At 66.5% G+C, this 26,329-nt stretch overlaps 2 protein-coding genes across 7 annotated transcripts in view; one reads left to right on the top strand and one right to left on the bottom strand.

Moving 5' to 3' along the window:
- LRRC10B (leucine rich repeat containing 10B) overlaps window positions 1-10,076 on the top strand; it is a 13,742-nt gene extending 3,666 nt beyond the window's left edge. Inside the window, exon 2 of the mRNA XM_074543638.1 lies at window positions 339-10,076. The gene's annotated coding sequence lies outside the window, so the exon portion shown is untranslated. The remainder of the gene's footprint in view (window positions 1-338) is intronic.
- Window positions 236-26,329, bottom strand: SYT7 (synaptotagmin 7). 6 transcript variants are annotated; one of them, XM_074543612.1, is made up of 13 exons: window positions 26,169-26,329; window positions 15,830-15,933; window positions 13,709-13,788; window positions 12,121-12,252; window positions 11,341-11,556; window positions 8,731-9,102; window positions 6,978-7,103; window positions 4,638-4,773; window positions 3,958-4,228; window positions 3,443-3,612; window positions 2,916-3,030; window positions 2,636-2,835; window positions 236-1,830 (listed from the first exon to the last, which is right to left on the bottom strand). In XM_074543612.1, the coding sequence occupies exons 1-13, from the start codon at window positions 26,197-26,199 to the stop codon at window positions 1,726-1,728; spliced, it is 2,058 nt and encodes a 685-aa protein (XP_074399713.1). In that variant the 5' UTR covers window positions 26,200-26,329; the 3' UTR covers window positions 236-1,725. The 6 variants fall into 6 exon arrangements, with proteins under 6 accessions (XP_074399713.1, XP_074399714.1, XP_074399715.1 ...); XM_074543613.1 differs by lacking the exon at window positions 26,169-26,329 and adding an exon at window positions 20,023-20,157; XM_074543614.1 differs by lacking the exon at window positions 11,341-11,556.

Raw genomic sequence — 26,329 nt, 5'->3', positions numbered from 1 at the left:
GTGCCCCCATTCCCACCCCAGGATCCACCCCCTGCATTCCTCCCATCCCACAGATGACTCACGCTGGCAGTTACTGACTGTCCTTTATTACTGAGAGCAGGGGCTGCCTCCAGAAAACGAGGGGCCCCACTCCCCAAAAATAGGATTCTTCAAAGGAGGCGCCCCGACCCGTGCGCCCCATCCTTGGCATCGCCAGCCGGGCACCCCCCGCTCCAGCCGCTCCTCAGCCAGGCCGGGCCGGGCCGGGCTCTTTATTGGATTTTTTATCTTTTTTTTTTCATTTTTTTAATCTTTTTTTTTTTGTTTTTTGTCCTGTTTTTCTTTATTTTACACACCAGTTGGATGTTACCGTCACATGAAGAAGAGAGAACCTGAACAAGATCACGGCTACGAGCTCTAGAGTTAAAAATGAACACACAAACCCCCGGGGAGCCCGACCGCGGACGAGGAATCCAGCCTGGAAAAGCGGGGTGCCCGAGGGGCCGTGGGGGGCACCCGGCTTGGCACAGCCCCGGCCCTGCCACCTCTTCCCCAGGCATGTAAGTCTCTTCTTTTATGTTAAAAAAAGAGAGAATATGACAAAAATACAAATGTCCCTAAAAGCGTTGTTATTACTGTAATAGCAGTATTATGACTTCTCTCCAGATTGTCCAAAATCGTCTAAATTGGGGCTGTGGGAGCTGCTGGGAGCCAAGGTTGCCACGGGGGGAGCAGGAAGACTGAGGATGATCTGGTGTCTGCCACGGAGAGCCACCACCGACCCCCTTGTCACCGCTGTGGGGCTCCCAGGTGGGTCTGTCCCTGTTTTTGGGGGTCCCAGGGAGAGGAGTGGGAAGGGGTCTGGCGTGTGCATCCCAGGGCTCCGCGGGGATGCTGCTGCTGGCACTGATCCTGCCAGGCTGGCTGTCCCAAGGAATGCCACCAGCCCGGGGAATGTCACCTGCCCTCGATAGGGACAACAGCGCTCGCTCCACCCTTTATCCCCAGGGGTGGGCACGGAGCTCCCGGGGCAGCCCCGGCGCCCGGATCAGCCCGGCTGGAAGGGGACCCTGTGGAGCTCTGCATTCCCCCGAGGGGCCCCTTCCAGCCCGGGCTGGGCGGGAGGGCAGGACCAGGGGGTCCCCAGGGCGGCTTGGGGACCCGCCGCTCCCGCCGAAACCCGAGACGGAGGTAAAGCATCGAACCCGGCTGAAGGCAGTGCACGAAGGAGCCCGCTTTGGATAAGGAACTGTGTCATGGCTTCCGATCCCAGGAAAAGGGGCTGTCCCCTCCCCTCGGTGTGGGGGCGCGGGGGGACGAGCTGGGGCAGGGGGGCTCCGTGGCTCCGCTGGCGGCTCCGAGAGGTGTCATGGAGCTGAAAGGGGAGGGAGGAGGGTCCCTCTTGCACCCGCAGCCTGACCCCCTGAAATGGGGCAGGGGGCGAGGCCGGGGAGGGGCCGAGGGGCTCCGGGAGCGGGGCTGGAAGCACTCGCAGAAGTCCTGCCCGGTGGTGGGAATAGGGATGGGGGGACATCGCTTCTGGCACCTCCTGGGCCGGGGCTGGGGGCGGCTCCGCAGCCCCGCGCCCCAGGGAGAGGCGAACCCGGGGCTCGGGGGGCTCCGTCCCCGTCCTCCCGCGGGGTTCCCGCCAGCCAGGCCGCTGTCCCGCCGGTCCCTGGCCGGGAGCGCCGCGGGAAGGGGCCGGGGGCTGGCAAGGGGGACCCCGAGCCCCCGGAGCGGGGGCGCTCAGGCCTTCAGCTGGTGCCACTGTGCCACCGCCTGCCGCGGGCGGGCGATCATGTCCTTCCAGTGCTTCACCTCGCCGGGACCGCTCTTCCAGGACAGGTAAATCTGCGGGAAACGCATCCCTGGAGCCACCGCGGCCTCTCCATCCCCACCCATCCCGCGGCCCGGCGCTGACGCCTTCACCCCCAAACTGCTCCAGCCCCGCTTTTCCGGGCTCGGCACGGGGCCGCGCTATTTTTATCCCTCAGTTTTCCATATGGCACCGCGGAAAAGCGCGTGTGCCAGCTCTCGCTGCTGCTGCTGCTGCTGCCACCTCGGGGAGCCGGTGCCACCGCTCAGCGGATCAGCGCGGAGAGCCGGGATGGAGCCGAGCTCGCTGCTAATTACGCGATCAAAAGTGATTAGCGAGCCTCAGGCCACGGCGGGGTTTTAACGGAGACTGGGATATCGTGGCCACTGCCTGTCCATCCCTAGAATCAGGCTCTTGGATGTGCCCACACTGAGGACACCACCTCCCCTCCTGCTCGGCAGCCCGCAGCGCTGATCCAGGGATTTATTTAATGGATTTATCCCCACTGCTGAGTTGTCCCGACCCCAGTGCGGCGTTTGGGGATCACGGATGGGGATTATGGCTCTCGTTTGTCATCGTTGTGCTAACGATGAGCTGGGTGATTTCATGGATAATTCCACCGCTCCCATCCCCGGGAGTAATCCCAGGGGGTGGGATCCAGCCCCGTGCTCCATCCCTCCATCCCTGCCTTTCTGGGAGAGCTCCAGCCGTCTGTGGCTGTGACACCCAGCACGAGGGGTTCACACCACGCTCCACACTGGAGGTGGCACCAGGCGCTGGCAGCCCCGGGCCTGGCTGTCCCCAATTCCCACCTGGGTGTCCCTCGGGCGTGTCACCCACCTTGCCGATGACGTCATTGCGGCTCAGCCTGTCCTTGTCCATGACGGTGATGACGATGGTGGTCTCGCGCAGCCGCTCCGTGGGGATGTCGAAGGCGAAGGACTCGTTGAAGACGGGGTTCAGGCACCTCTTCATCACCACCGTCTTCTTCTTCTCCACCCGCTTGTCCTTGTACATCAGCCACACCTTCACGTAGGGATCTGGCGGGAGAGGAGCCGCTCTCAGCCCCCGATGGGAGCCAAGGAATGCTGCCCGGGATCGGGGCCAGCCTGTGCCGTACCTGAGGTGCCCCCGATGTCCATGGCTTTGAGGTTCCTTGCCTTGATGATGTTCACCACGATGGAATTGGCTGAGGGATTGTAGCACAGTGACAGCAGCAGCTCCCCACGGCTTCCCTGCAGGACACACGTGTTCCCTGAGGACACCCACGCCCCCCAGAGCTCCTCTGTGGGAGCTGGGTGCTGCCATGGGACTCCCACGAGAACAACCCAAGGCTGGGGTTTGGGAAGGCACAGAAAATCAGGGCAGGACAGGAGGAAATGGGGCCGCCCCCAGTGGGACATTTTCTGGTCTTGCTGGAGGCAGGAGAAGGGAAAAACTTTCATTTTAGGTCTACCTGAAACAGTTTGATTTGACCCAAAATGAGACTTTGGGCTACTTAATATAAAATTTGGGAAGAGAAAAATCTCCATCAGATGTTGAAGGAGAAAATATCCCTGTTGGGATGGGGGATGTTCCTCCTGGGACACTGCAGGGGCAGGGAGTCACCTCCCCTCCCCAGGGGGATGAGGGGGTCCAGGGCCTTACACTGCCATCACTGCAGGGCTTCAGGTCCTTCCAGAAGGTCTGCATCTGGGTCAGGTCCACCTTGTTGAGCGGGATGGACACCTCTCCAATGGGATCATTGCGGCTGAAGCGGTCGTAGTCCAGGACCTGGAGGTACAGCACCCGCTGCACCACCTTCTCGTAGGGGAACCCTGTGGCACAGGAAAAGCCAAAGGAGATGAGGAGCAGTTCCAGCCCGGCTCCACCCTTCCTGTGCTGGTGGCAAGACCTTGGCACCAGGCAGAGGCTGGGGAGCAGCCCATGGCACAAGGAGCTGCTGCCACATTAATTCCCACATCTGCACCCACCCATGGGGGCACAGAGCCTTCCAAACCTTCCCCTACATCCCCTTTATGGGATGCACATCCAGCCTGGCCTCAGTGGCTTGGCCAACCCATCGCATCCCCCCTAGCCACCACTCCGGTGGCTCGAGCTGAGCTGAACCACAGGAGGCTCCGCTCCCACCCTGATCCCCTCCAGCCCATCCCAATCCATACCTTCGAAGAGGAAGGTCTCGTTCCAGTGCGGGTTGAGGTTCTTCCTCTTGACCTTGGTCTCCAACTTGTGCTTCTTGTCGGGGAGCAGGTAGATCTTGACGAAGGGGTCGCTGGTGCCGCTGAAGTCCTTGGCCGGCAGCTCCTGTGCCTTCATGATCTTCACGGTCAGGGTGGACTCCTGGAAGTTGTAGCCGACGCTGAACTGGATGCGGCCCAGGTTCTCCCGGCTGACGCCCTCGTGGCCCTCGTCATCCTCGGAGCCCGGGGAGAGCTGCGGGAGGGAGGCAGAGGAGGGGGTGAGCGCAGCGCCGGGGACAGGCGGGGACCCGAGCCCCGTCCCCCAGACCCCAGCCCCGCCAGCTGTCAGGGGACATCAGCCTCTGCCCGGCTTCCCGCTGCCCCCACCGCTTCCGACGGCTCCTGGCTCGGCGCCACTCGTCCGGCGGAACGGGAGCTCCAATTATCCAAATTCCTCCTGACAGCGCATCCCTCACGTGTCCAGCACCGCTCGCTCCCCCGTGCCAGCCCGGGGGACACGTCCGCGCCGCGCCGGCTCGGCCGACGGGGACTTGGCACAGCGGGCGGGGACGTGCCGGAGCGCTGGCGGATGGCGCGGGGAGGAGTCGGGAGGGTTGGACACCGAGCGTGGAGCCCCTCCAAACCCAGCGCATCCCACCCACCATGAGCATCTCGCTGGTCAGGGAGTTGACCAGGTCGGAGACGGAGGAGTGCGGCTCCGTCTTGCGGTCGGACTCATCGTGCGGCGGCTGCCCCGGTGCCGGTGCCGCGTTCCCAGCCTTCCCAGCGGCCGGCAACCTGCGGGAAGAGAGGCCTTGGAGGAGAGGGGCCGGGAGCCGGGGGCGAGACAGCGAGGGGCTTCCCAGGCGCCCTCTGCAGCGGACACTGAGCCAGCGACGGACGCTGCCGGGACACGCTGCGGCTGCAGCCCGCCAGCGTCCCGGCCCTGTCCCAGAGCCAGCTGGTGGCCTGGCACCTCTGGGGCACGGCAGCAGGTCCCCCTGGCCACGTCCCACGGCGATGGCAGGGATAGCGCGGTCCCCACAGCACCCACGACTCTGGCTGTTCCTCACACACCAACACCCTCCTGTCCCGGTGGGTGCCAGGCACCCACGGGTGCTCCACGTGGGCTCCCTGCCCCTGTCCCGCTTCACAGCCCTGGGATCACTGTCCTGGCTGTCCCCACTCTCGGTGGCTCCCGGGCACAGCGCCGGGCAGGGTGGGCAGCCGGGAGCGGCGGGAGGCAGACGGACAGAGCAGCAATGGAGACAGGCGGGAATGCGCCGAGGCCACGCTGCCACGAGGCACGGGGACAACGGGACACAGGCGCGTGGCGGAGGGGACAGGCAGCCCGGGATGCTCCCACTCCCCCCGCCACGGCTCCTGTCCGAGCTGGGACACGGTGACAAACCACCAGACGGACCGAGAGGCGCAGGGACACACGGGAAGCCACAACATGCCACGGACACGCGCCACCACGCCAAGCACACGCAGACACACACGGGGAGGGGACATGGAGGGGGGGCGATGGAGACACCCACACGCACACACGGGATGGCACCCAGGAAAGACCGGAGAGGCCGAGGCAGCTGGGGAGGCAAAATCAGGTTAAAACCAGGGAAAATGAAGGTGGAGGAGCCGGCGGCGCGGCCGCTGAGCGAGGAGGCGCCGGTAGAGCCGGGAATGCCGGCGGAGGTCACGGATAGCGAGGGAGAGAGAGCGGGAGAGAGCAAAAGAAAGGAGGAGCAGCGTCGTCCAGCGCCGGCCTGCCGGGAGGGAATGGGAGAGAGGAGAGGGGCGGGTGGACGGACAGACGGAGTCGCCGGGACAGGAGACACGCCGAGGCTGGAGCCGCCGGGGACAGGCTGGAAGGAAGAAGCTGCGAAACAGGGATGGAGGAGATGTTTTGAGGAAGAAGAGCGGGTGGTCGGCAGCGTCGGGGGGCGGGAGAGAGCCGAGGCTGCCGGAGCGCGTCCCCTCCGCCGGCTGATCCTGCGGAGTCCAGGGAACGAGGAGCGGGAGGGATGGAGGCGGGGAGTGCCATGCATGTGCTGGGATGGGGTTTGGGAGCAGGGAGCTGCGGCAAGCGGGGAGCAGGAGCGGGGTCTTGCGGCACAGCCACCCACCCGCCATGTCCCCCGTCCCGGTCCCCTCGGCACGGGCTGCCGGTGCTCCCGGCGGGGACCGGCTGCGCAGCGCGACGCCGGGGAGGGAAATGCTAAAAGATGGAGCGAAACCAAGCGGAGCAGGGTAAAAATAGCCGGCGGGCGAGAACGGTGCCAGTTCATCCGCACGCCGAGCACACGGGGAGGCAGCGCCCGCCGGCTTCACACCTCCTCCCCGCTCCGGAGGGGATGAGCACCCGCTCCCGGCGGCGCACGGACCCTCTGCCTCTGCCAGCCAGCGCCGTGGCCGCGGCCGGGCGCCGGTGCCGGGGCTGGATGCGCTGCCGAGCCTGCGGCGCGCAGGGAATGCGGGAGCAGCCGGAGGCGAGGGCTGTGCCGTGCCGGAGCAGAACGGGGGTACGGCATCCTGCCGGCCCGTGGCGCTCGCTGTGCCCCCCCTGCCACCTCAGCGGCGACCCCGGGTCCCCGGGGAGCTGCCCATCCCGCCGGGATGGAGGCGGCAGCAGGGTGTCGGGATGGAACGCGGCTCAGCCCATGCGGCATCGCTCGGGGGGCACCCCCCGTGCCCCCCTGTCCCTGAGCGTGTCCCCCACCCCCCTCCCCGCATGCAGCCAGGGCCGGGAAGGGCAGGAGGGGAGGGAGGAGGGAGGAGGGAGGAGGAAGGGATAGGGGTCCTCTCGGTGCCGCTGCTCCAGAGGCAGAACCGCGGGTGCCGGTGCCGGGGAGAGCTCAGACGTCCCGGTGCCCGCTGGGCCACCCTGTGCCGCTCCAACCTTCGCGCTCCACGAGGCCAGCCTCCTCCTCCTCCTCCTCCTCCACCCTGGGTGAGGCCCTCGTCTCCTCCTCCTGCGGGACTGGCCTCGTCCTCGCTCATACCTCTTGTCCCCCTGAGCGTTCGCCTGGTTCGGCTGCGTCCCAGCGGGTTGCAGGTCGGGAATATTGGCAAAGTCATCTTGCTCTGAGAGTCCCAGAACCAGGGATAGCACCACCATCCGGCCTTCCCTGCCCGGGCGGCCCCGCCGGCAGCGGGAGAGAGAGAGAAAGAGAGAGGAGAACACAGCGTCAGGCAGGGAACCGGCAGGAGCCGGCGGCGCCCCGCGGACCCCCGGCGGCCAGGGGACCCCGGCTCTCCCCGCCGGCTCCTGCGGGGTGGCGGTGCCGGGATGGGCGCACAGGGCTGTGGGGAGAAAGGCTCCAGGGAGCCCGGCAGGCGTGGGTACCCGCGCTGTCCCTCTCCTCCACCGGTCCGGGCAGGGAGGGTGCCAAAATCCTGATGAAAGGGGGGGAAAAGGTGCCTGGAGGGGCTGGGAATGAGGGAGAGCGTGACAGGAGTGAGGTGCCAGCATCATTCCATGGAGGAAGGGATTGGCGGTGCCGTGGCCAGGCTCTTTGACCTCGCCGGGTCTGTCACTGCATTTACGCCGCGGCGCCGGGGAGGGAGAGCGGGGTGAAAGAGCGAAAGAAAAATCGATGGATGGGGAGAGAGGCGGTGGGGAATGACAGCGGCTCCTCCGCTGGGAAGCGGCGCTGACTCGGCACGTCTGGGCTCTGCGGCTGCTGCTCCCTCTCCGCCAAGTCAGGCTGGAACCAGCACGGGCGCTGGGTAAACAGGGAGAACGTGACCCTCGGGATGGCTGGAGAGCCGCAGCTCCACACCGGGAAGCCGGGAAATGGAGCTGGGAGGAACCTGGGAGAGTGGAGAGGGGATGGTGGGCAGCGCACCCCAGGGTGCCTGGAGGAAGGTTCAATCCGCTCACCAGAGCGGGACAGGGTGGGATGGGCACCCAAATTTGTGTCTCTCATCTAATCCTGGTGCAGGAAGTGTCAGCTCATGGACAGCAGGGTCAGTCCTGCATCCCCTCCAAGTGCCACCAGCCTGCAGGAAGCAAAGCTGGGACCTCAGCATCCCTTTTTCCAGGATGCCGGGGGCAAACAGCGGCCGGGGAGGAGCTGGAGAATCCAAGGGAAGATGGAGCCGGGGGGCCCAGCTCTGCAGAGGAGGGACAACAATGTCATGTGCCGAGACAGGGTGACAACACGGGACTCGGATTAGTGCCCGGGGTTTGATGCTGGAAATCCAGCGCCGATGGAGGAGATGGGGTTAAGGAGGATTAGAGATCCCACAGCTCCTCTGGCTGGGAATGACATCGGGGCCCAATCACGGTCACCCGGCACGGGAGACTCTGCCACCCGCACAGTGACAACTGGGGACAACGTCACTCCCTGGGGACTTCGCTGTGGCCATCCCTGGGGATGGAAGGGGATGGCCAGGGACGTGGCAAAACACACTGAGGAGCCCTTCCCTGCTCACGGGGGACATGGACCTTCCCAAAGGCCAGGGGCAGCGTGTCCCCAAGGGGGTGAACGATGAGCGGCCGCGCCAGGGCAAGTAGAGGAGCATAGGAGAGAGGGATGAGCAGAAGGAAGGAGTAGAGGAGAGGGGGATGGAGAGGGAATGGAGAGAGCAAGAGCAACGGAGAGGGATGGAGAGAACAAAAGAGCAGAAGGACAGAGCGGTGACGGAGGGTGATGGAGCAGAGAGAGCAGAGGAAGGGGAAGGGATGGAGAGAGGAATGGACGGGGGCGGAGAGGAGAACGCAGAGGGCAGTGATGGCGAGCGCACACTTACAGGAAGGACTTCATGTCCAAGCCGCGGTTGCGGATTTGCCCCACCACGTGGTCCCAGCTGCCGGGGTTGGAGCGGCTCCTGCCCCCGGCCATCCGTGTCTTGGAGCCGGCGGCCGTGCCCTGGCGCGCCGGGCCGCCGCCGCGGGAGCCCCGGGAGCTGGCGGCGGAGGCGGGGGAGCCGCTGTGGGCCTGCAGGTGGCCCAGGCTCTGGCTGGTGGTGGGCTGGCTGTGGTTGGCGCGCTGGTGCTGGCTCAGGGGCTGCTGCAGACTTTGCTGGCGCACGAGCGTGCGGGGCCTCTGGAATTTGGGATCGCCTGCTGAGGTGGGGATATACTCAAGGGTAGTGGCTGTGGACAGGGTGGAGTCCTCGAAACTTAGGGAGAGGAAGGGTAGAGGAGAGGAGAGAAAGGAGAAGAAGGTGAAGGGGCAAAATTGGAGGAAGGAAAAGAAGAGAGTTAGAGAGAAGATGCCCCAGCGCAGGGAGCGCTCCGGCGGGAGCCAGCGGGGGCAGCGCCCGGATCCTCCGCCTCTCGCCCGCGGCTCGGCCCTGCCGGCGGCGCGGGGGGCTCGGGCCGCCACCATCCTGCCTCCCGGGGGGCTCGCCAGGGCCGGATGCCCACCCGCTCCCGCGGCCGCCGCTCCGCCAGCGCCTGCCCAGCACGCCGGCCGACCTGCTCTGCGGGATAATGAGGCTGCTGCGGGGAGGCAAATCCCGTGGCGCCCGCTCACGTGCTGCCAGCCAGCCCATCCCAGCGCCCCGGTCCCTCCCAGCCCAGCCCAGCCCAGCGCCGCGGGGGCTCGGCGGCCCTGCCCCTCCGTGCTGGGCGCTGCGGGAAGGGCGAGTCCCGCATCGCCGAACCCCCGGGGTGGTGACATTGCAGCGAGGCGAACCCAGGGCCAAGCCAGGCTCCAACCGGGGCGGGAGATCATGGGGTTGGGGGCTACGGACGCAGCTCTGGTGGGGCACAGAGCCCGGGGCGAACGGGCTTCGTGCGGGCGGCGGAGCGCAGAGAGCAGGGGATGCCCCAAGGAAGCGGCGCTGGCCATGCAGCACATGCGTGGCACAGCCCATGCAGCAGTGCCGGGTCGCCCACGGCAGCCCGGGGTGCTCGAGGCCACGAGATCAGGGGAGGAAAGACCTCCCGGGACCACTGCCCGGCACCGAGGGGTGGCCTGGAGCGGCAGCCCCCGACCCTGTCCCCGTCCCGAAGCGGTGCCATCGTGCAGTGCCAGCAGCGGGGACAGAGGAGGAGCGGGGAGGGATAGACAGCTCCAAAAAAACAAAAAAAAAAGGAGGTGAAGAAAGAGCGAAAGGTGGGAGAAAGAGAGAGAGGAGGGAAAGGAGAGTGGAGAGGAGCGGAGAGCTGGGATGGACGGAGCCCCGCGGTCGGGGCCAAAGGCACTGCCCGGACGCTGCTGCCCCCCCCTCCGCACTGCCGCCGACCTCCTTTCGTTTTCCTATCGAATCCTAAATTAGTTCAATTTACAACCTCTCAGTCACAGGAAACTAAATCTGGCTCCTGTCGGCCCCGCGCCAGCTGGAGGCGCGAGTTCCTCCAGCGCCGTGCCAGGCGGCGCCGCGCCCTGCCCGTGCCCGTGCCCGTGCCCGTGCCCGTGCCCGTGCCCGCACGGATCCCCCGGCACCGGCATCGCCCGACCCTCGGCACGGAGCCCCGGGCACCCCGACCTCGGCGGAGCTGCGCCAGGGGGATGCTGGAGAACAGGGCGCTCCGCCACGTCCCCTTAACCCTGTCCCTGCCGCCTTGCTCCGTCCCGTCCGTCTGTCTGGGTTCCCAGCGCGGGGACTGCTGGAGGCCGCGCCGCTCCCGCTTTTCCTCGCCTTTCCTTCCCTCCTGCTTCCCAGCGCCCCACTGGAGCGCAGCAGCCTCCCGCCGAACGGGCGGTGTCACCGAGCTGTCCCCGAGCGCCCGGGACCCCCCGGCTGCCGCAGCCCAGCGCGGAGAAGCGGAGCAGGGACTGGGAACGCCGGACGGAGCCACAGCCGGCACCCCCCGTCAGAGGTGCGGCGCTGCCAGCAGTGAAGGGTCTCACTGAGACCCCCACCCCGGCCTGGAGCCCCGCAGAGCCCGGCAGAGCTCCGATTTTCCCTAAATCCCTAAAGTTCCGGACTTTCCCCAACTTTTCTCGGCATCAGGTGGCGGTGCCGTCGCCGGGTCCGGTGGCTGTGCCGGGGGCCAAGGGAGCGCACGGAGGGGGGAAGATGCCACACACTGTCCCTGGTTGTCCCTGAGGGATGGGAGCACGGGACAGCACCTCCTGCCTTTGGGACACCACCGAGGTGGCGCTGCCTGCCCTGAGGAGCCGAGCTGGGAATGCTGAGCCGCTTCCCACCGGGATTGGGCAGGGCCACCCTCAGCGCTGGGGACAGCGCCCAAAGGTGCCGCTCCTGCCCGGCTGCCCCTGAGCCAAATACCGCTGGGAGAGCGGGAAACGCCTCCTCTCCCTCGGCACGGTGGTCCTGGGGACCCTTTGGCGGCCCCGGGGACCCGTCGGTGTCCCCCATCCAAGTGCATCCGCAGCGGGGAGCGGGCCCCGGGCCCGCCGGTCCTGGCCGTGCCGTGCCGTGCCGGACCGTGCCGTGCTCACTCACTTGGACAGGCTGAGCTTCCCTGCGGCCAAGTGGCTCTGCACCGTGTGCCAGCGGCCCCGTGCCGCCTTTCCAGCTCCGGGCTCGCTGTGGGCGGACACGCTGCTCCTCATTCCATCCTCGCCGAGCCGCTGCTTGTCCCCGGGCCGGCCGTCGCGGTCCCCGGACAGCCCGGCGGCGGCCGACGCGGTCAGTTTGGCCCCTGATAACAGAGAGCCACTGGGCCGGGCCGGCGGCCGGACCCCCCCAGACAGACACGAAAGGAGCCGGACGGACACACGGATGGACGTGGGGAGCCGTCGGGGAATGAGGGGAGGGCGACAGAGCCGGAGGGGGCAGACGGACAAGAGACGGACAGACAGACAGAGAGAGAAAGAGAGACATCAGCACTGCAAATAAAAAAAGGGGAGGATCCTGGCCGCGGGATGCGCAGGGGGCCTCGGCAAAACATCCAAGAGAAAGGGCGGAGGAGGGAGACGGTCGGGGGGAGGGTCCCGCTCGCCGGCAGCCCAGCCCCGGGGGGACCCGTCCCCGCACCGAGGGGGTGCCCCCAACGCGCAACCCCGTCCTGGAGGGAGATCCCGGCCGGCCCCGGGAATGCGGGAAGGAGGGGTTGCTCGTCTCCATGGGACGGCCCATGGGGTGGCGTGCGGGGAGCCCGGGAGCGAGAGGAGGAGGAGAAGAAGGAGGGAAAGGGGGAGGAAGAGGAGGAGGAGGAGGAAGGCGAGTGGGTGCTGCCCATATACTCACTACACGGAGCAAACTCGGTAAGGAGAGACTCACTTGAGGGAAAGGCGCGGATCACCGTACGGAGCGTAAGGAGAAATGTTTAGGATAAACTCCTTGGGAGGGTAGGAGCTCCATTTCTGCTGCACTGTGTTGTCATTGTTATTCCAAAAGTCTCTGTCTAGATCGCTACAGCGGCCGGGTTCCGGGGGAGAAAGAAAAGGGAAATACAAGAGAGAGAAGCTGAATTCCTGCGAGAGAGAAGGAAAAGCAGCCCTCCGCCCCCGGAGCGCCAGGATCCTGCGGAGAGAGACGGGGAGCCCACCCCTCGGACACCAACACACGCACACACACACACACACGGGCACGGACAGAAGGAAGGATGGAAGGAAGGATGGAAGGAGGGAAAAGAGCTGTGGAGAGACAGGAGCGGGCGGCTCCACCGGCTGGGAGGGAGAGAAGGATGTGGGGGGTGACGGAGGCGTCGGCGAGCGCGGTGCCTGCACGGCATTCCCAGATGTGTGTCCGTGCGCCCTCGGCACGCGTGTCTGTGTGTCCTCGCCTGCTCAGCAGCCGCCTCCTGGAAGAGCTCGGTTAGCCCTGACAGTGCTGCGTGCTGGGGACCCTTACGTGTCCCTTCCCTTGTGGATCCCTTCTCTTGTGGATCCCTTTCCTTCCAGATCCTTACGTGTCCCTTCCCTTGTGGATCCCTTCCCTTGGGGATCCCTTCTCTTCCAGATCCCTTTCCTTCCAGATTCTTCTGGATCCCTTCCCTTGTGGATCCTTTCCCTTGGGGATCCCTTCCCTTGGGGATCCCTCCCCTTGCAGATTCTTTCTCTTGTGGATCCCTTCCCATGGAATCAGCCTGCTGCCAGCACAGAACCTGGACCTCCTGGCTCTGGGAAGCCACTGGAGCTGTGTTCCAGGGGCTGGGGCGCCCAGCAGCTCCCTGCTGGTGCTGGGAGGCTGGAAAAGCCCCCAGTGCTCACCTGCAGCTCCGGGTGGATCCCAGCTGTATGGAATGTGCTGGAGTTTGGGAAAGCTGCCCATGCCATGACATGGGATGGAATGCGCCTTCCCCTCCATTCCCAGCTCATCCTGGTTGGCTGGGAGCAGCCATCCAGGTGCCCCTGCACCCTGATAACACCCAGGCCAGCCATGGGAGGAAGTTTTCCATAGGCTTATTCTAGGCAGGAGCTTTTCCCCTCCTGGTGGTCCAGCTCCCTCCTCCCTGGAGGCCTGCGGAGCGTGTGGAGAGGCAATGCTGGATTTGGGATGCCCAGGAGAGCACCCTCAGCTTCCAGCCTCCACCTCACTCCCCATCCAGTGCCATGGGATGCCCCAGCTGGGCTCTCCTTTCTCCATGGGATGCCCCAGCTGGGCTCTCCTTTCTCCATGGAATGCCCAGGGAATGCAGAGCTGCTCCAGCCCTGCCGGGCAGAGCTCAGAATCCATACCCAGGCCTGGAATGTCCCTGGGGACACCCACGCCATAGTTCCCGTGACTCCACGGCTCAGTGGGACACACGGGAATGCTGGAGACACCCACCAGCTCTCCCAGTCTCCCCTGGAGGGAGCCCCTCTCCCACTGGGAGAAGGGATGGCCACCTCTGTCCTTCCTCTCCCCCCCCATTCCTGGCACCTACTTGATGGTTTTCTTCTCGCTGCGGCCTCGGCTGGAATCCGGAGTTCCCACAGTCTCCAGGGAAGTCTTGTAACGCTTTCCCTGTGGAAGAGAGAGGAGAGGGGGTCAGGGGGTCACAGAGGCCCCTGGAATATCCCAGTGGAAGATGGGAGCTGCCACCACCTAGAGATCTGGATTTTGCCCTTTCCCCTATGGTCTCCAGGCTCCATCCCAGCTATCCAGGCAGCAAAATTCCCAAAGGCTCCATCCCTTGGTCCCTGGGGGATCGTGCCCTGCCTCACCCCAAGGACAGCATGGCCACAGCCACCAGCATCCCATTCCAGGGCCTCACTGGGAAGGAGTGGATAATTTTAGGCCTAATTGGGCCTGAATTAATTGAGTTCACCTTTCCCAGCGCCAGGGAAGTGCTGCCATAGGATAATGAAGCTGGAGCTGGCTCCAAACTGGGGCTGGTAATCAGGGCACTCCGGCAGGTTCCGAGCGCTGCTCTGAGCCAGGGTGGGCGGGAGCCAATTAATGCAAATTATCCAACAATTGGGAGCGAGGATGCTCCATGCAGGGCCAGGTGGATGAGGTGGGATGGGAACAGCTGCTGGAGCAGGATGGGGTGGAGAACCAGCCATTGCTTCCCACTGTCCTGGACCTCAGGAGACAGGCCTGGCCCTGCTTGCCCATGGAACGGGAAGGTTTCCCTTTTCTCCCTCTTCCCAGCTTCTTCATATCCACATGGAGCCATCTCCTTGGCTTGCTGGGACACCTGGACCCTCAGCATGGTGTCCTTGGGCAGCCAAGGGCTAATCCTGCCAGGAGATGCAGGGAAACACCTGGACCTCCCTGGATGTCCATGGACTAATCTAATCCTGCTGGGAGTTGCAGGGATGTTTGAACTTGGATGTCCAAATCCTGCTGGGAGCTGCTGGGGAACACCTGGACCTCCTTGGATTCCCAAGGGCTAATCCTGCCAGGAGCTGCAGGGGTGTTGGATCTCCTTGGATGCCCAAGGGCTGATGCTGCTGGGAGCTGCAGGGAAACACACCTGGCCCTCCTTGGATTCACATTGGCTAATCCTGCCAGGAGCTGTTGGATCTCCTTGGATGTCCGAGGGCTGATGCTGCCAGGAGCTGCAGGGGAACACACCTGGCCCTCCTTGGATGCCCCTGGGCTGATCCCGCCGCGAGGCACACCCGTGCCTGACCTCGCTGGATGCTCTCAGGCCATCCCAGAGGGAATCATCCCCCAATCCTGCGCTCATCCGTGTCCCCAGCTGCGGCGGCTCGGGGCTCCTGGGGACACGGCCGCGGTGGCCGCGTGGGCAGGCGCGGAGCCGGCCGGGCTTGGCCGTCATTCCCGCATCCCGCTCCAGCTCCGGGCGCTCCCGAGGGCCGCTCGGGATGCGCCTTCCCGGCCAATTCACACTCCTTTGTTCCTCTGCCAGCGCCAGCCTCCTGCTTTCCAGTGCTTTTTCCTTTCTCTCCCCATCCCCTGCGTGGCACCTGAAGGGCCCTTCCCACCCGCCGCCCTGCGGAGCCCCTCTGCCATTCCCAAGGGAATGCTGCCTTCCCACGGCTGGGGGTGGGCATCTCCCGGGCGGGAAGCGCCGCTGCCATCGCGGCACTTGACCCAGATTCGATTCCGATGGCGAAGGAAACGTGGCCGAGCACGTCCTGCTCCCGGGAGAGGAGGAGGAGGAGGAGGAGGAGGAGGAGGAGGAGGAAGGACGCGGGAGGGCGGGAGCGCTGTCCCAGGCCCCGGCGGCGGTCGGGGAGGGATGAGGGATGCTCAGCGGGTGGCACGGATGGCTCACGGCGCCCGGCGCTGCCAGGCAAGGGCTGGCCGCCTTCCCACGGGGCTTTTCCAGGCAGGAGCGTGCCCAGCAGGACAGGGGCCAGCTCGTTCCGGCTCGTCACCAATATATATCCATATATTTGGAAACTTTCCTTTGTGCCACACAAACACTTTCGCCCAAACATTTCATTAGCGCATCCGGAAAAGCCCAAATAAAAGCTGCAGCCGGCGGCTCCGGGGAGCTGCCTCCGCTTGGCTGCCGCTGCCCTGGAAGAGGGAATCGCCCCCTGGCCCGGGGGGCGCCCGGGATGCCGGCAGGGAGGGCGGACACACTCACCATTTTCCGCTGGCACCACTGGCAGATCCCGCAGAGGACGATGGTGACGCTAAGGCTGACGGTGATGATGGCTGAGACCAGGAGCACGTCGCGGGAGGGGGTCCCTGCGGGGAGCAGAGCACAAACGGGGGGTCAGAGCCGAATCCTGGGGTGTCCCTGCCGGGGCGCAGGGAGAGAAAGCACAGGGAATGTGATCCAACGGGATCCAACTCATTCTGCTGTGTCCCGTCACGGTGGCCATCCCTTTGGCTTCTGACGAGTGTGTCCTGCTGGGAATGCGCCCTGAGCCCTTCCCGGGAGCTCAGCTTGGAGATTCAATCCCCACTGGCGCCCTGGGAGCGCCCGCAAAGGCCGCGGCCGCTGCTCTGTGGGCCAATCCCATACGGATTCATCCCAAATGGCAGTGCAGGCCCACTCCTCCCAGCCTGGCCTTGGGGACAACATCGGGGAGCCCAAAAACGTGGGAAGGACCCAACAACTTCATCCATCTCCCAGCATGCAGAATGACCACTGTGGGGTGGAATACGGGCCCCAGGTGGCTCGGAGGGGTCCGGTGGGACCCCAGACCGGCTCAGCTTTGTCTTGGGGCAGGACCCCCGGCACAGCATCCCTGTGGATGCTCCGCCTCCCGCCGTGCCCACCGGGACGGGATTGTCCGTGGCGGGAGCCGCAGCTGGCGGCGGGGCCGGAGCAGCGCCGGGAGCAGCGGTGCTGCAGTATAAATATTAAACAATAAACGTTAATAATTAATTCGCCCGCAGACCTTGTTATTGTAACGCAAATTCCCGGCGGCTCCGAGGCCGGGGTGAGTCAGAGTGGACCGGGAGGGGGGATCGGGGCTTGAGAATCGCCCCCGGCACGTGCCGAGGCGCCCGCAGCTCCCACATCCCCGCTGGAATCCCACCAGGAAAGGGGGCGGTGGCCGTGAAGGGGACATTGGTGACAATTCCTCGCGCACGCGGTGGGGGTGGCTTTGGGGACAGGTCTCCCCTGCAGCACCCGCGCTCTCTCCATCCAAAGGCAGCTCCTCCGTCGCTCCCGGATCACGAGGAGCCTGTGTATAAAACTCACATAGCAACTGTTGCCTAGGAGGGAATTTGGGACCAGCCCTTAATTTCCAACATTTATAAACCCCGGCTGGATAAGCTGCCGGGGGAATGGGAAGCAGCGGGCACGGCCGGAGAGCTCCGGGCGCCCCTCCTCGCCTGCGACCCTGGCCAGTTCAATCTGCGCCGGGCCGCACTGGGCGGACTGGGAATTGGGATCAGCTCTCCTTGCCCCGCCGCCTGGTGCTCCCTGCTCCAGCCCCTCGGGCTCAGCCCGGAGCTCCCACAGATCCTTCGGTGCCCGCGGGGTCCGGTTCATCCTCAAATTAATGTGGAGAGAGGGAATCAAAGGAGAAGGCGAGGGAAGGGTGGGCGCTGCGGAGGCACCGCGGTGTCTGGGGAGGGACATCAGCGAGCGCCGGTTCCCGGGGCCAAACTCCCCGTGCCAAGGTGCCACCACCCCCCGAACCTGGCGTCACCCCACGATCCCGATGGATTCCCCGGCGGGATCCAGCCTGGGGGGCTGCAGGGGTGGGTCCGGCCCTTCCCGGCGGGATCCCCACGGCGGGGGGAGCCATTCCGGCCCCCAGGCTGCGCCGCCCTCAGCATGACTTCAATGACTCGTTTTCCAGGCAATTAGCGCTCCATTAATTAAAGACTCGGAGCGGCTCGGAGCTCCTGGCGCGTCCCCAGCCCGGGGCGCGGTGCGGGGTCCCTGTGCCGGGCTGGATGCGGGATCCAGGTGCGGGGTCCCTGTGCCGGGCCGGGGGGATCCAGGGGGGGGACACGGGGAGCTGCGTGGCGCCGGGACACAGCCCCGGGAGCGGGGACAAGGTGGAAACGCGCCGCTTGTTTACGCCGCCCCTGGCCCTCCTTCCCTGCCGCTCTCCATAAATCTCCGCGGCTGCCAGCGCGCATCCAGGCGGGAGCACGGAGACGGCTGGGAGGGACTTGGAGGTCCATGGCCATGAGATCCCTGCGGCCGTGGTGTCTCAAATCCCGGCGGGACTTCGCTGGTCCTGCCTCATCCCGAGGGGGGGGCAGGAGGCGGAGAGCACGCGTCGCTCCTCGCAGGGATCGAGGTCCCAGTCCCGTCCCACGTGCTGGCAGAGCAGGGGATGATGCGGAGGCTGGGATGGAAGGGGGTGGAACATCCCTGCGGCTCTTTCATCAGGATTCAATGCCACTTGACGGGATATAATTCCACTTTTCCAGGCCGATATTGACGAGGGGATTACCTGCCTCCTTAGCGCTGCAGCTCTCCAGAGTGGGATTTGTGCTGCGTGGGCCAGGGAGGAGGGTCCCTGTTCCCGGGGGAGAGGGCTCTGGATGCGGGCAGAGGGTCCTCATGTCAGGGGAGAGTCCCTGTGCCAGGGGAGAGAGTTTTGGATTCGGGGGAAGGGTCTCCATGGCAGATCCAGGACAAGCAGGGAGCCCCTGCACCCTCCTCAGTGCCCACTCCGGAGTGGGAGATGGGAAATGTTTGGGAGACAGGGATGCGGTCACGTGCCTATCCTCTTTTATCCGCCGCTCCTGCCGCCTCGGGATTAGCTGCCTCCAGAGCACGAGCGAGCTCTGGCCTTTATGGATGCGAGGGAACACTTCAAACCCGACCCCGGCACAAGGAGAGGTGCGGAGATCCAAGAGGGATTAGCCCTCTCCAGCGGTGGGTGAGATGCACCCGGGGCTGGGAAGAGCTGCCAGCACTGACAGATCCCACACACGGCTCAGCTCCGGCGCGTGCGGGAATGGTGGGTGTGGGAGCCATGGCACAGCCCGTTCCAGGGGCGCCCAGAAGTGTCCCTGGGCATCCTGGTGTCCCTGTGCATCCTGGTGATCCTGTGCATCTTGGTGGCCTTGTGCATCCTGGCGTCGCTGGGCATCCTGGTGATCCTGTGCATCCTGGTGATCCTGTGCATCTTGGTGGCCTTGGGCATCCTGATGGCCCTGAGCATCCCAGTGATCCCACACATCCCAGCATCCCAACATCCTGGTGGCCCTGGGCATCCCAGTGTCCCTGAGCATCCTGGTAGTCCTAGGCATCCTGGTGATCTTGGGCATCTTGGTGGCCTTGGGCATCCCAGTGATCCTGCAAATCCCAGCATCCCTGTGCATCTTGGTGGCCCTGGCATCCTGGTGTCTCTGTGCATCTTGGTAGACTTGTACATCCCAGTGATCCTGCACATCCCAACATCCCTGTGCGTCCTGGTGGCCATGGGCAACCTGGTGTCCCTGAGCATCCTGGTGGCCCTGAGCATCCTGGTATTCCTGGGCATCCTGGTGATCCTGTGCATCTTGGTGGCCTTGGGCATCCCAGTGATCCTGCATACCCCAGCATCCCTGTGCATCCTGGTGGCCATGGGCATCTTGGTGTCCCTGTGCACCTTGGTGGCCGTTGGCATCCCAGTGATCCCACACATCCCAGCATCCCTGTCCATCCTGGTGGCCCTGGGCATCCCAGTGATCCCTGAACATCCTGGTAGTCCTGGGCATCCTGGTGATCCTGTGCATCTTGGTAGAGACGTGCATCCAAGTGTCCCTGCACATCCCAGTGTCTCCGTGCATCTTGGTGTCCCTGTGCATCCTGGTGTCCCTGACCTCCTGGTGTCCCTGTGCATCCCGGTGTCCCTGTGCACCCCAGCAGCCTTGGACACCGTGGTGGCCTTGTGGTGCTGGTGGCCCTGTGCACGCTCAGCTCCAGGACCGGCATTGCTGGGGCCCATCAGGCTCATGGGCAGCTCCATCCATTCCCCCCTATTCCCTGTTTCCCTGTGCCTATCCCAGGATTCAGCCCCATCACGTCCAGCCAAAGCCCACGGCCCTGGAGCAAGGCTGGGAAGGCAAAGCCCCTGCAAGAGACATCCAGGGATGGTTCCAGATCTCCCAAACAATGACTCCTGCACAGGATAGAGAGGCTGGAATCTCCACGGGGTGCCAGAGGCTTTGGATGAGCAGAGGCTTTGGAACAAGCCTCACACCTGTGGCACCACGGCTGGAACCGACCTCTCTGCAGGTGTCCCAGTGAGGATGGCCCTGTCCAGGCTCTCAGGGCCACATTTTTGGATCCAGACCCTCAAATTCCCAGCTTTTGTGGACAATCCCTGGCTGCTGCTCAGTATTGCAGCCCTGGAGCATCCTCCCACTCACCCTGTTCCAGCGGCGAGATCCATGGATGCCAAGCACCCTGGGGGGGAAAATCAAAGCAGTGGGGAGCCCCCCCAGGCCAGGCTCCCGCTGAGCTCCCTGGAAGCCGTGATCAAAGCCGACATCCGCAGCTCCACACGCAGAAACGGCTCCACGTGCCAAGCCGCCAAACCGGCAGCGGAAACGCGTGCATTCCCGGGAAAAGGGCAGCGGGAGAAGGTGCCAAGCGAGCAGCGCGTCCCCCCGCCCCCTCCCCAACATTCCACCGCCATCGTGGTCGTGGCGAGCTGCGGAGCCGGAGCGGGATGTGACGCCGAGCTGGATGGGGATGGATGGTGGTGCCGGGGAGGATGAGGACGGTGGTGCCGGGGAGGAGCTCCGGGATGGGAAGGGACAGGGCAGGAACGCGGCGTCGGAGAGGCCCCTCGTGCTGCAGGGCCGCACGGCACCGAGCGAGGTGGCCGCGTTGTCACCACGGGGCTCCCCAGATGCTGCCTGCCTGGCGCCAGGCCATTAATTCCTCCTCTGCTCATCCTCCCACTCATTTGCTTGATATTTCCCAAACCTCTTATTTTTAGGATGCAGCTGAAAAGCTGTGAATTTGCAGCTCTGGCTCCTGTGCAGGATCCCGGGCGCGGCGGGGGGGGGAGCCGGCCCGGACCCCCGCGGGCGCAGCAGGAACGCGGGATCCGAGCCCTTGGCACAGGGACATGAGAAGGGATGGGCACGGAGGGGGACGAGGCTGTGCTGCCATGCCTGGTAACAGCCCGGTGGGCATTTTGGGAATGCTGCGAGCCAGGCTTGGCGCGTCACGGGGAGGAGCAGGAGGGCTGGGCCAGCTGGGCCCGGCAGTGCCACCTGCCCACGGGCTCCCGGCGGCTCTGGAGATGTGAGGGATCATGGAGAGCCCCAAGGTCATCCCGCTGCCCGGCAGGATCCCGGGATGAGCCTCGGGGTACAGGAGCGGTGCCGCAGCTCAGCGCCCCAGGCGTGCTCTGGGCGGGAACGGGCGTCTGCTCCCCATCTGTCTGTCTGTCTATCCGTGCGTCCTCCTCTCCAACACATCCATCAATCTCTCCATCCATCCATCCGTCCGTCCATCCCTCGTACACATCTGCCTCTCCATCCAGCCATCTGTCCGTCCCCCAGAGCTGTCAATCCGGCCGGCTCTGCCTCTCCCACTCCGAGCTGCCGGTCCTGGGGGGCTTCGGGGGGCAGAGCCCACCGACACCGGCCCCGCGGGGCTGGGGCAGCTGAACGCCGACCCAAAACACTGCCCAGCTCTGCCCAGATGCTCCCAGGCATCCCCTGTCCCCGCCAGCTGCCATGCATGGATGAGCCCCTGCTGTGTCCCCTCCAGCCCTGATGCCACCCGCCCCTGCTCTGCGACCACAGCAAGCAGGAGCTGGGCACGGAGGGAGAATTTGGCAAGGGAAGGCGCTCCTTCCCTGGTGCCGGGCTATTTTTGGCCGAGGATTTCCGGAGAGCCGTGTGGTTTCTCTGCCTCGTGGTGCCCACCGAGCCTCTCTTCCTGAGGAGCACCCAGAACCCTGGAGCCCCCTCTGATCCCGCGGTTTGCATCCATCCCCATCCCCTTCTCCATCCCCATCCTCATCCCCATCCCCATCTGCATTCCCATCTCCATCCCCATCCTAATCCCTATCTCCAGCCCCATCCCAGCCCCAGCTCCCGAGAGGACGCCGCTGATCCCCTGGCCCCGCTGGTTCTCCACGTCATCCCTGCTCCCAAACGAGCCCTCGGGCATCGCTCCCCAGCCCGGAGTGACCCCAGCCCCCCTTCCCTTGGCGCAGGATCCTCTCCTGGCGCTGGAGGAGCGCGCTGGGCTCTCATCCCGAGTGGCACTGCCAGCTCCCGCGCCGTCGCCACTTAGCCTCTCGCCCCGGGGCTCTCCATCATTGCCGAGCCCTTCGGGTGACAGCAGGAGAGAGGGAGGGCACGGAGCCAGCGGCTCCCAGGGAACAAGGGCGGGCAGGCTCCTCGCAGCCCATCCCGGCTCCAGGAGCCCCCGCTGGCCTCCCCAGCTCCTCGATTCCCCCTGGCAGTGCCCCCCGGTCCCGTCACCCGGGACCCACGGGCTGTGACAGCAAGGCCGCCGTGGGGACAGGATTCCCGTAGGGAGTTCAGGGATGGGGGATGCTCAGGGTCAGCCCTCAGAGCAGGGGGCTGGTGCTGCTGGGAGAGGAAGAGGAGGCTTGGAGGGGAACACATGGAAAGATGGAGAAACGCAGCTCGGAGGGAGGAGGCAGAGGAGGGGAATGAAGGGCCGAGGAAGGCCCCAGAGGGAGGACTGGGGACTCAGATGTGAGAAGGTGCCCGGGCTAGGTGGGCGCGGTGGAAATCCTCCAGGAGCACCTGATCCCGGGGCTGCATCCTGCAGGGACACCCAGGCAGGGTCATCCATGGGGCAGCAGGGATGGCCATCCTTGGTGGAGCGGGGACAGGACCCATGGCCCCCCGCAGCCACCGGTGTCCCACAGCCCCATCCGCAGGGGGAGAGCGGATCACCCCACCTTCCCTGGACACCCGGAGCCCCCCGGGCTGCCTCCCGCGGGCCGTGCCCCCCTCGCAGGGCCGGGAGCGGGGCTGCTGCGCTGCGCTGTCCCTCCGCCGCCGCGCCGGCTCCGTCCCCGCCGGCGCGACCGCTTCCCTTCAAAGCTCATTAACTCCCCCCAAGGTGACCCTCTCCCTCCTGCAGCCAGGCCCGGGGACGCCAGGAGGGGACGGGGCGCTGGGGGGGCACCCGGGGCTGGCAGGGGGGCCCGGAGCCTCCCGTGCCACAGCCACAGCGCTGGCACCCGCAGGGATGGGGATGCTCCGCTCGGCGCATCCCAACCCACCGCCCCCCAGCCCAGCCCGGCCCCACAGACATCCCCCAGCCCCCCGGCAGCCACAGCCAGGGAGGTCCGGCCCCTGCTCCACGCTCTGCCCATCATGCCCGCGCTCCGGCGGCTCTCCGGGAGCCGCTCCCTCTCCGGATCCATCCATAATGGATATTGTAGCTGAGCCCCCGGGGGCCGGGGGGTGGCAGCGATATTATCTGCATCTGTCTTCATTCCCCGCTCCCCCCTCCTTCCTCGGCAGGCGGAAAAGCCGCGAGATCAGGCGCTGGAAAAGCCGCCTCCGGCTCCGCTCCTGCTCCTCGGAGTCGGGGGGGATCAGCGAGACCTCCCTGCCAGACCCCCCGCCAGGCGGGGAGCCCCCAATCCCGGTCCTTGCTGTGCTCAGGGGGGTCCTGGGACGCCCCAGCGCGGGCGTGGGGAGGCTGGAAGGGCTGGAATTGGTGGGAGAGAGGAACGCCCACCGTGGGGGGCTCGGCATCCGCGTGGAGCCCCCACCGCCAGGGAAAGCGGGATGCAGCCGCTTGAGGGACAAAGGGCCGGGCTGAGGCCGCGGGGATGCTCCGAGGCTCCGGCGGGAGCGTCCCTCGGGCTGGAGCGGAGGGGCTGGCTGGGAGGGGGACTCGGAGAGGCGCAAGGACGGGGGCCCGGTGGGTCGGGGGCTCCCGCTCCGTGCGGGACGCGGCTGCAGCAGGTGCCCGGCCAGGCCCGTGCGCTGCCATCCCTGCGCTCTTTGTCTGCCTTCCCGCCCTGTGTCACGCTCCCTCATGCCGCCCGCAGCCCCTCGGCCGCCCCCGCCCCGCTGCTCGCCCTGTGCCGGCCCCTCTGGAAGCGCGCCTCTGCTTCCCATCCCCGCGGAGCTGCTCCCAGCTCCAGGGGCTCCATCGCCCGCTCCGAGGCGGTGCGGGGGGAAAACAGGCAGCTGCTGCCTGGTTATTGATTCACCACCTCCAGCCGCCGCGCGGCTCGGCTCGGAACGCTTCCAGCCGGGAAAGATGGGTACGTGGGGAGCAGGGCCCCCGGCACGGGCTCGCTGCTGAGATGGAGCTCTGGGGTGCGAATGTCACCCAGAGGGGACAGCTGGGGCCGGCAGGGGGACAGGGATGGGGTGGGGAGAGGCTGGCAGGGCCAAGGGAGCTGTCCGGTGTCCCCAAAGCACAGGGACGCTGTCCCTGTGGCACAGAGGGCACCTTTGTGGGCAGCCCCAAGCTCTGCCTGGAGCCTGGACGCGGCTCTCCTGACACATGGTTTGGGGGTCCCCCAGCAGCACAGCCCCCTGCAGTCCCCCCAAAATGCCCCCAGCTTTGGGAAGCGCCTCAGCTTGATCCCAATTCCCAACACCCCTCGCCAGCCAAGACCAGACTCCCTCGGGCGTCTCCAGCCCCAGAACCGCCCCAGCAGCACCTCCGGGCTCCCGTTACCCCCCAGATCCCTCTTTCCCTGGGCAGCAAAGTTTCCCGAATTTCCCGGCATCTTCTCCCCCCATGACACGCAGCCAGCTCTGGGGGCCGCAGCCGCTGTCCCCGCACGGTGACACGGAGCAGGGCACCAGGAGGACGAGGCCGGTGCCACCTCGGGCAGCGTTTTGGGGGCACAACAGGCACTGCTTCACCCCGGGATGTGGCTTGGCTGGCTCTTCCCAAATCCTGCGGGGGTGTGAGATGACAGCACCCCCTCAACCTCCATCAGGCACCACCCGGCACCCCGTCAGCAGCACGTCTGGAAAATGCGGGAAAGGTGGGAAGGCGCCGGGAAGCAGGCAGTGGCAGGGCGCCTGCACAGGTGTGAGCACCCCCAGCACCCCACGGCTCCGGGCTCACGGCACAGCCGCCGCCGGTGACGTGGGAAAACTCCCACGTGACGGGAGCCCCAGCAGCCGGGAGCACGGGATTCGGGAATTGGGGAGAGGGGCTCTGTTCCCCCAAATCCCGCAGCTCGAGCTCTGTCCTGGGAGCCTCCAGCCTGCCAAGCAGAGCTGGCCATGGCACAAGCAGCCGTCAGTGGCCCACCGGCCAACGACGGGGACATCCGGCAGGGACAAGGGGGACAAACCGGGGGCAGGTGCAAAGTTTGGAGGGAGAACGAGGCAGGAGCAAATCTCGGGCACCGGGAGGGACGGGCAGCCCTGTCAGGCTGCTGCCGGCGGGGACAGGCTGGCGTCCCCCCTGTGCCACCCACCCCCCCGGGTGACCTTGGGCCAAGCCGTGCCGTGCCGCGCTCCGGGCATCCCTGCGGGGTCGCGGTGCCCCGGGATGGAGCCGCTGCCGGGGGGAGCGCTCGGCCCGCGGGCAGGCGCGAAGTTGCCCTCGAAGGCGGCTCGGCCGGAGCCTCCGGCTGCCGGGCAGCGGTGACGCCGTCACCTGCCGCGGGTGACAGCGCGTGGAGAGCCCCAGCCCGCCCGATCCCGCAGGCCTGGCACCTGCAGCTCTCCCCGGCGGCGCCCGCTGTCCCCGCCGGCACGTCCCCACGCCACCGCAGGACACGCCGTCCTTCTGCCCGCTCCCCGGGCCCCGGGACACGGCGGCCAGGCCCCGCCGAGCCGCATCGCTCCGGCGGCAGCATCGCTGTGTCTCCGCACCGGGCTCGGGCACCCCCAAAACGTCCCCGCCAGCGTCCCAGATTCCCCGGTGCGGGGCCGACTGCTGCCTTCCCAGCATGAGCTCAGCAAATCCGCGGCGGAGGAAGCCCCTTCCCCAGCCGCCCACCCCCGCGTGTCCCGGTGTCATTCCGGAGGTGCGGCAGGACGGGGCACGGGGACCCCCAGAAGGACGGAGGAGGCGGCAGGTGAGGAGTCGGGGCGTGCTGAGCGCTGGATGCTGCTCTGGATGGCGGGATTTGGGGCTCGCCCGGGGCTCCGGGGGTTTGCTGGGGGTCTGGGGAGCGGGATACTGCCCCCGGGGCTTGGGGTGTCCCGGGGGGGACGCGGGGCTCCAGCGGCTGCGCAGGGTGAGGAGAGGGGGGATGTGCTGGGTGTTTGTCTGGGCGCCGGCGCCCGGCGGGATTTGGGGCTCGCCCCGCGTTTTTGGGGGGCTGGGGAGCAGGATGCTGCCCGCGGGGGTTGGGGTGTCGCCGGGCGGGGGGTGCCGGTGGCTCGGGCAGCTCCGCAGCGCGGTGACAGCGGCGGCGGTGACTTTCTCCCCAAAGTACCGTAACTCCCGGGGCGGCGCGGGGGGAAGCGGGCAGCGGCCACGGCGGATCCCCGGGGGGGCGGCGAGCGGTCGGCCACCCCCGGTGCGTGTCCCCGCGTCCTGCGTGTGTCCGTCCCCCCCTCCCCGGCGGCGCGGGGCTCACCTGCGCTGGCAGCCTCCGGGTGCAGGTACATGGTGGCGGGCGGCGGCGGGGCGCGGCGGGGCGGCGGGGCGGCGGCTGCCCGGTGCAGCGGGGCCGCGGCTCATCAGACGGCGGCGGAGGCGGCGGCGGGAGGGGGCGGCGGGGCGGGGGGCGGCGGCGGG

Source organism: Zonotrichia albicollis, chromosome 6 (genome assembly GCF_047830755.1).
Source record: "Zonotrichia albicollis isolate bZonAlb1 chromosome 6, bZonAlb1.hap1, whole genome shotgun sequence".
In the NCBI taxonomy this organism is placed as follows: domain Eukaryota; kingdom Metazoa; phylum Chordata; class Aves; order Passeriformes; family Passerellidae; genus Zonotrichia; species Zonotrichia albicollis.
Note: the sequence above shows the minus strand (reverse complement) of the source record. Positions and strands in the feature narration are given on the sequence as shown.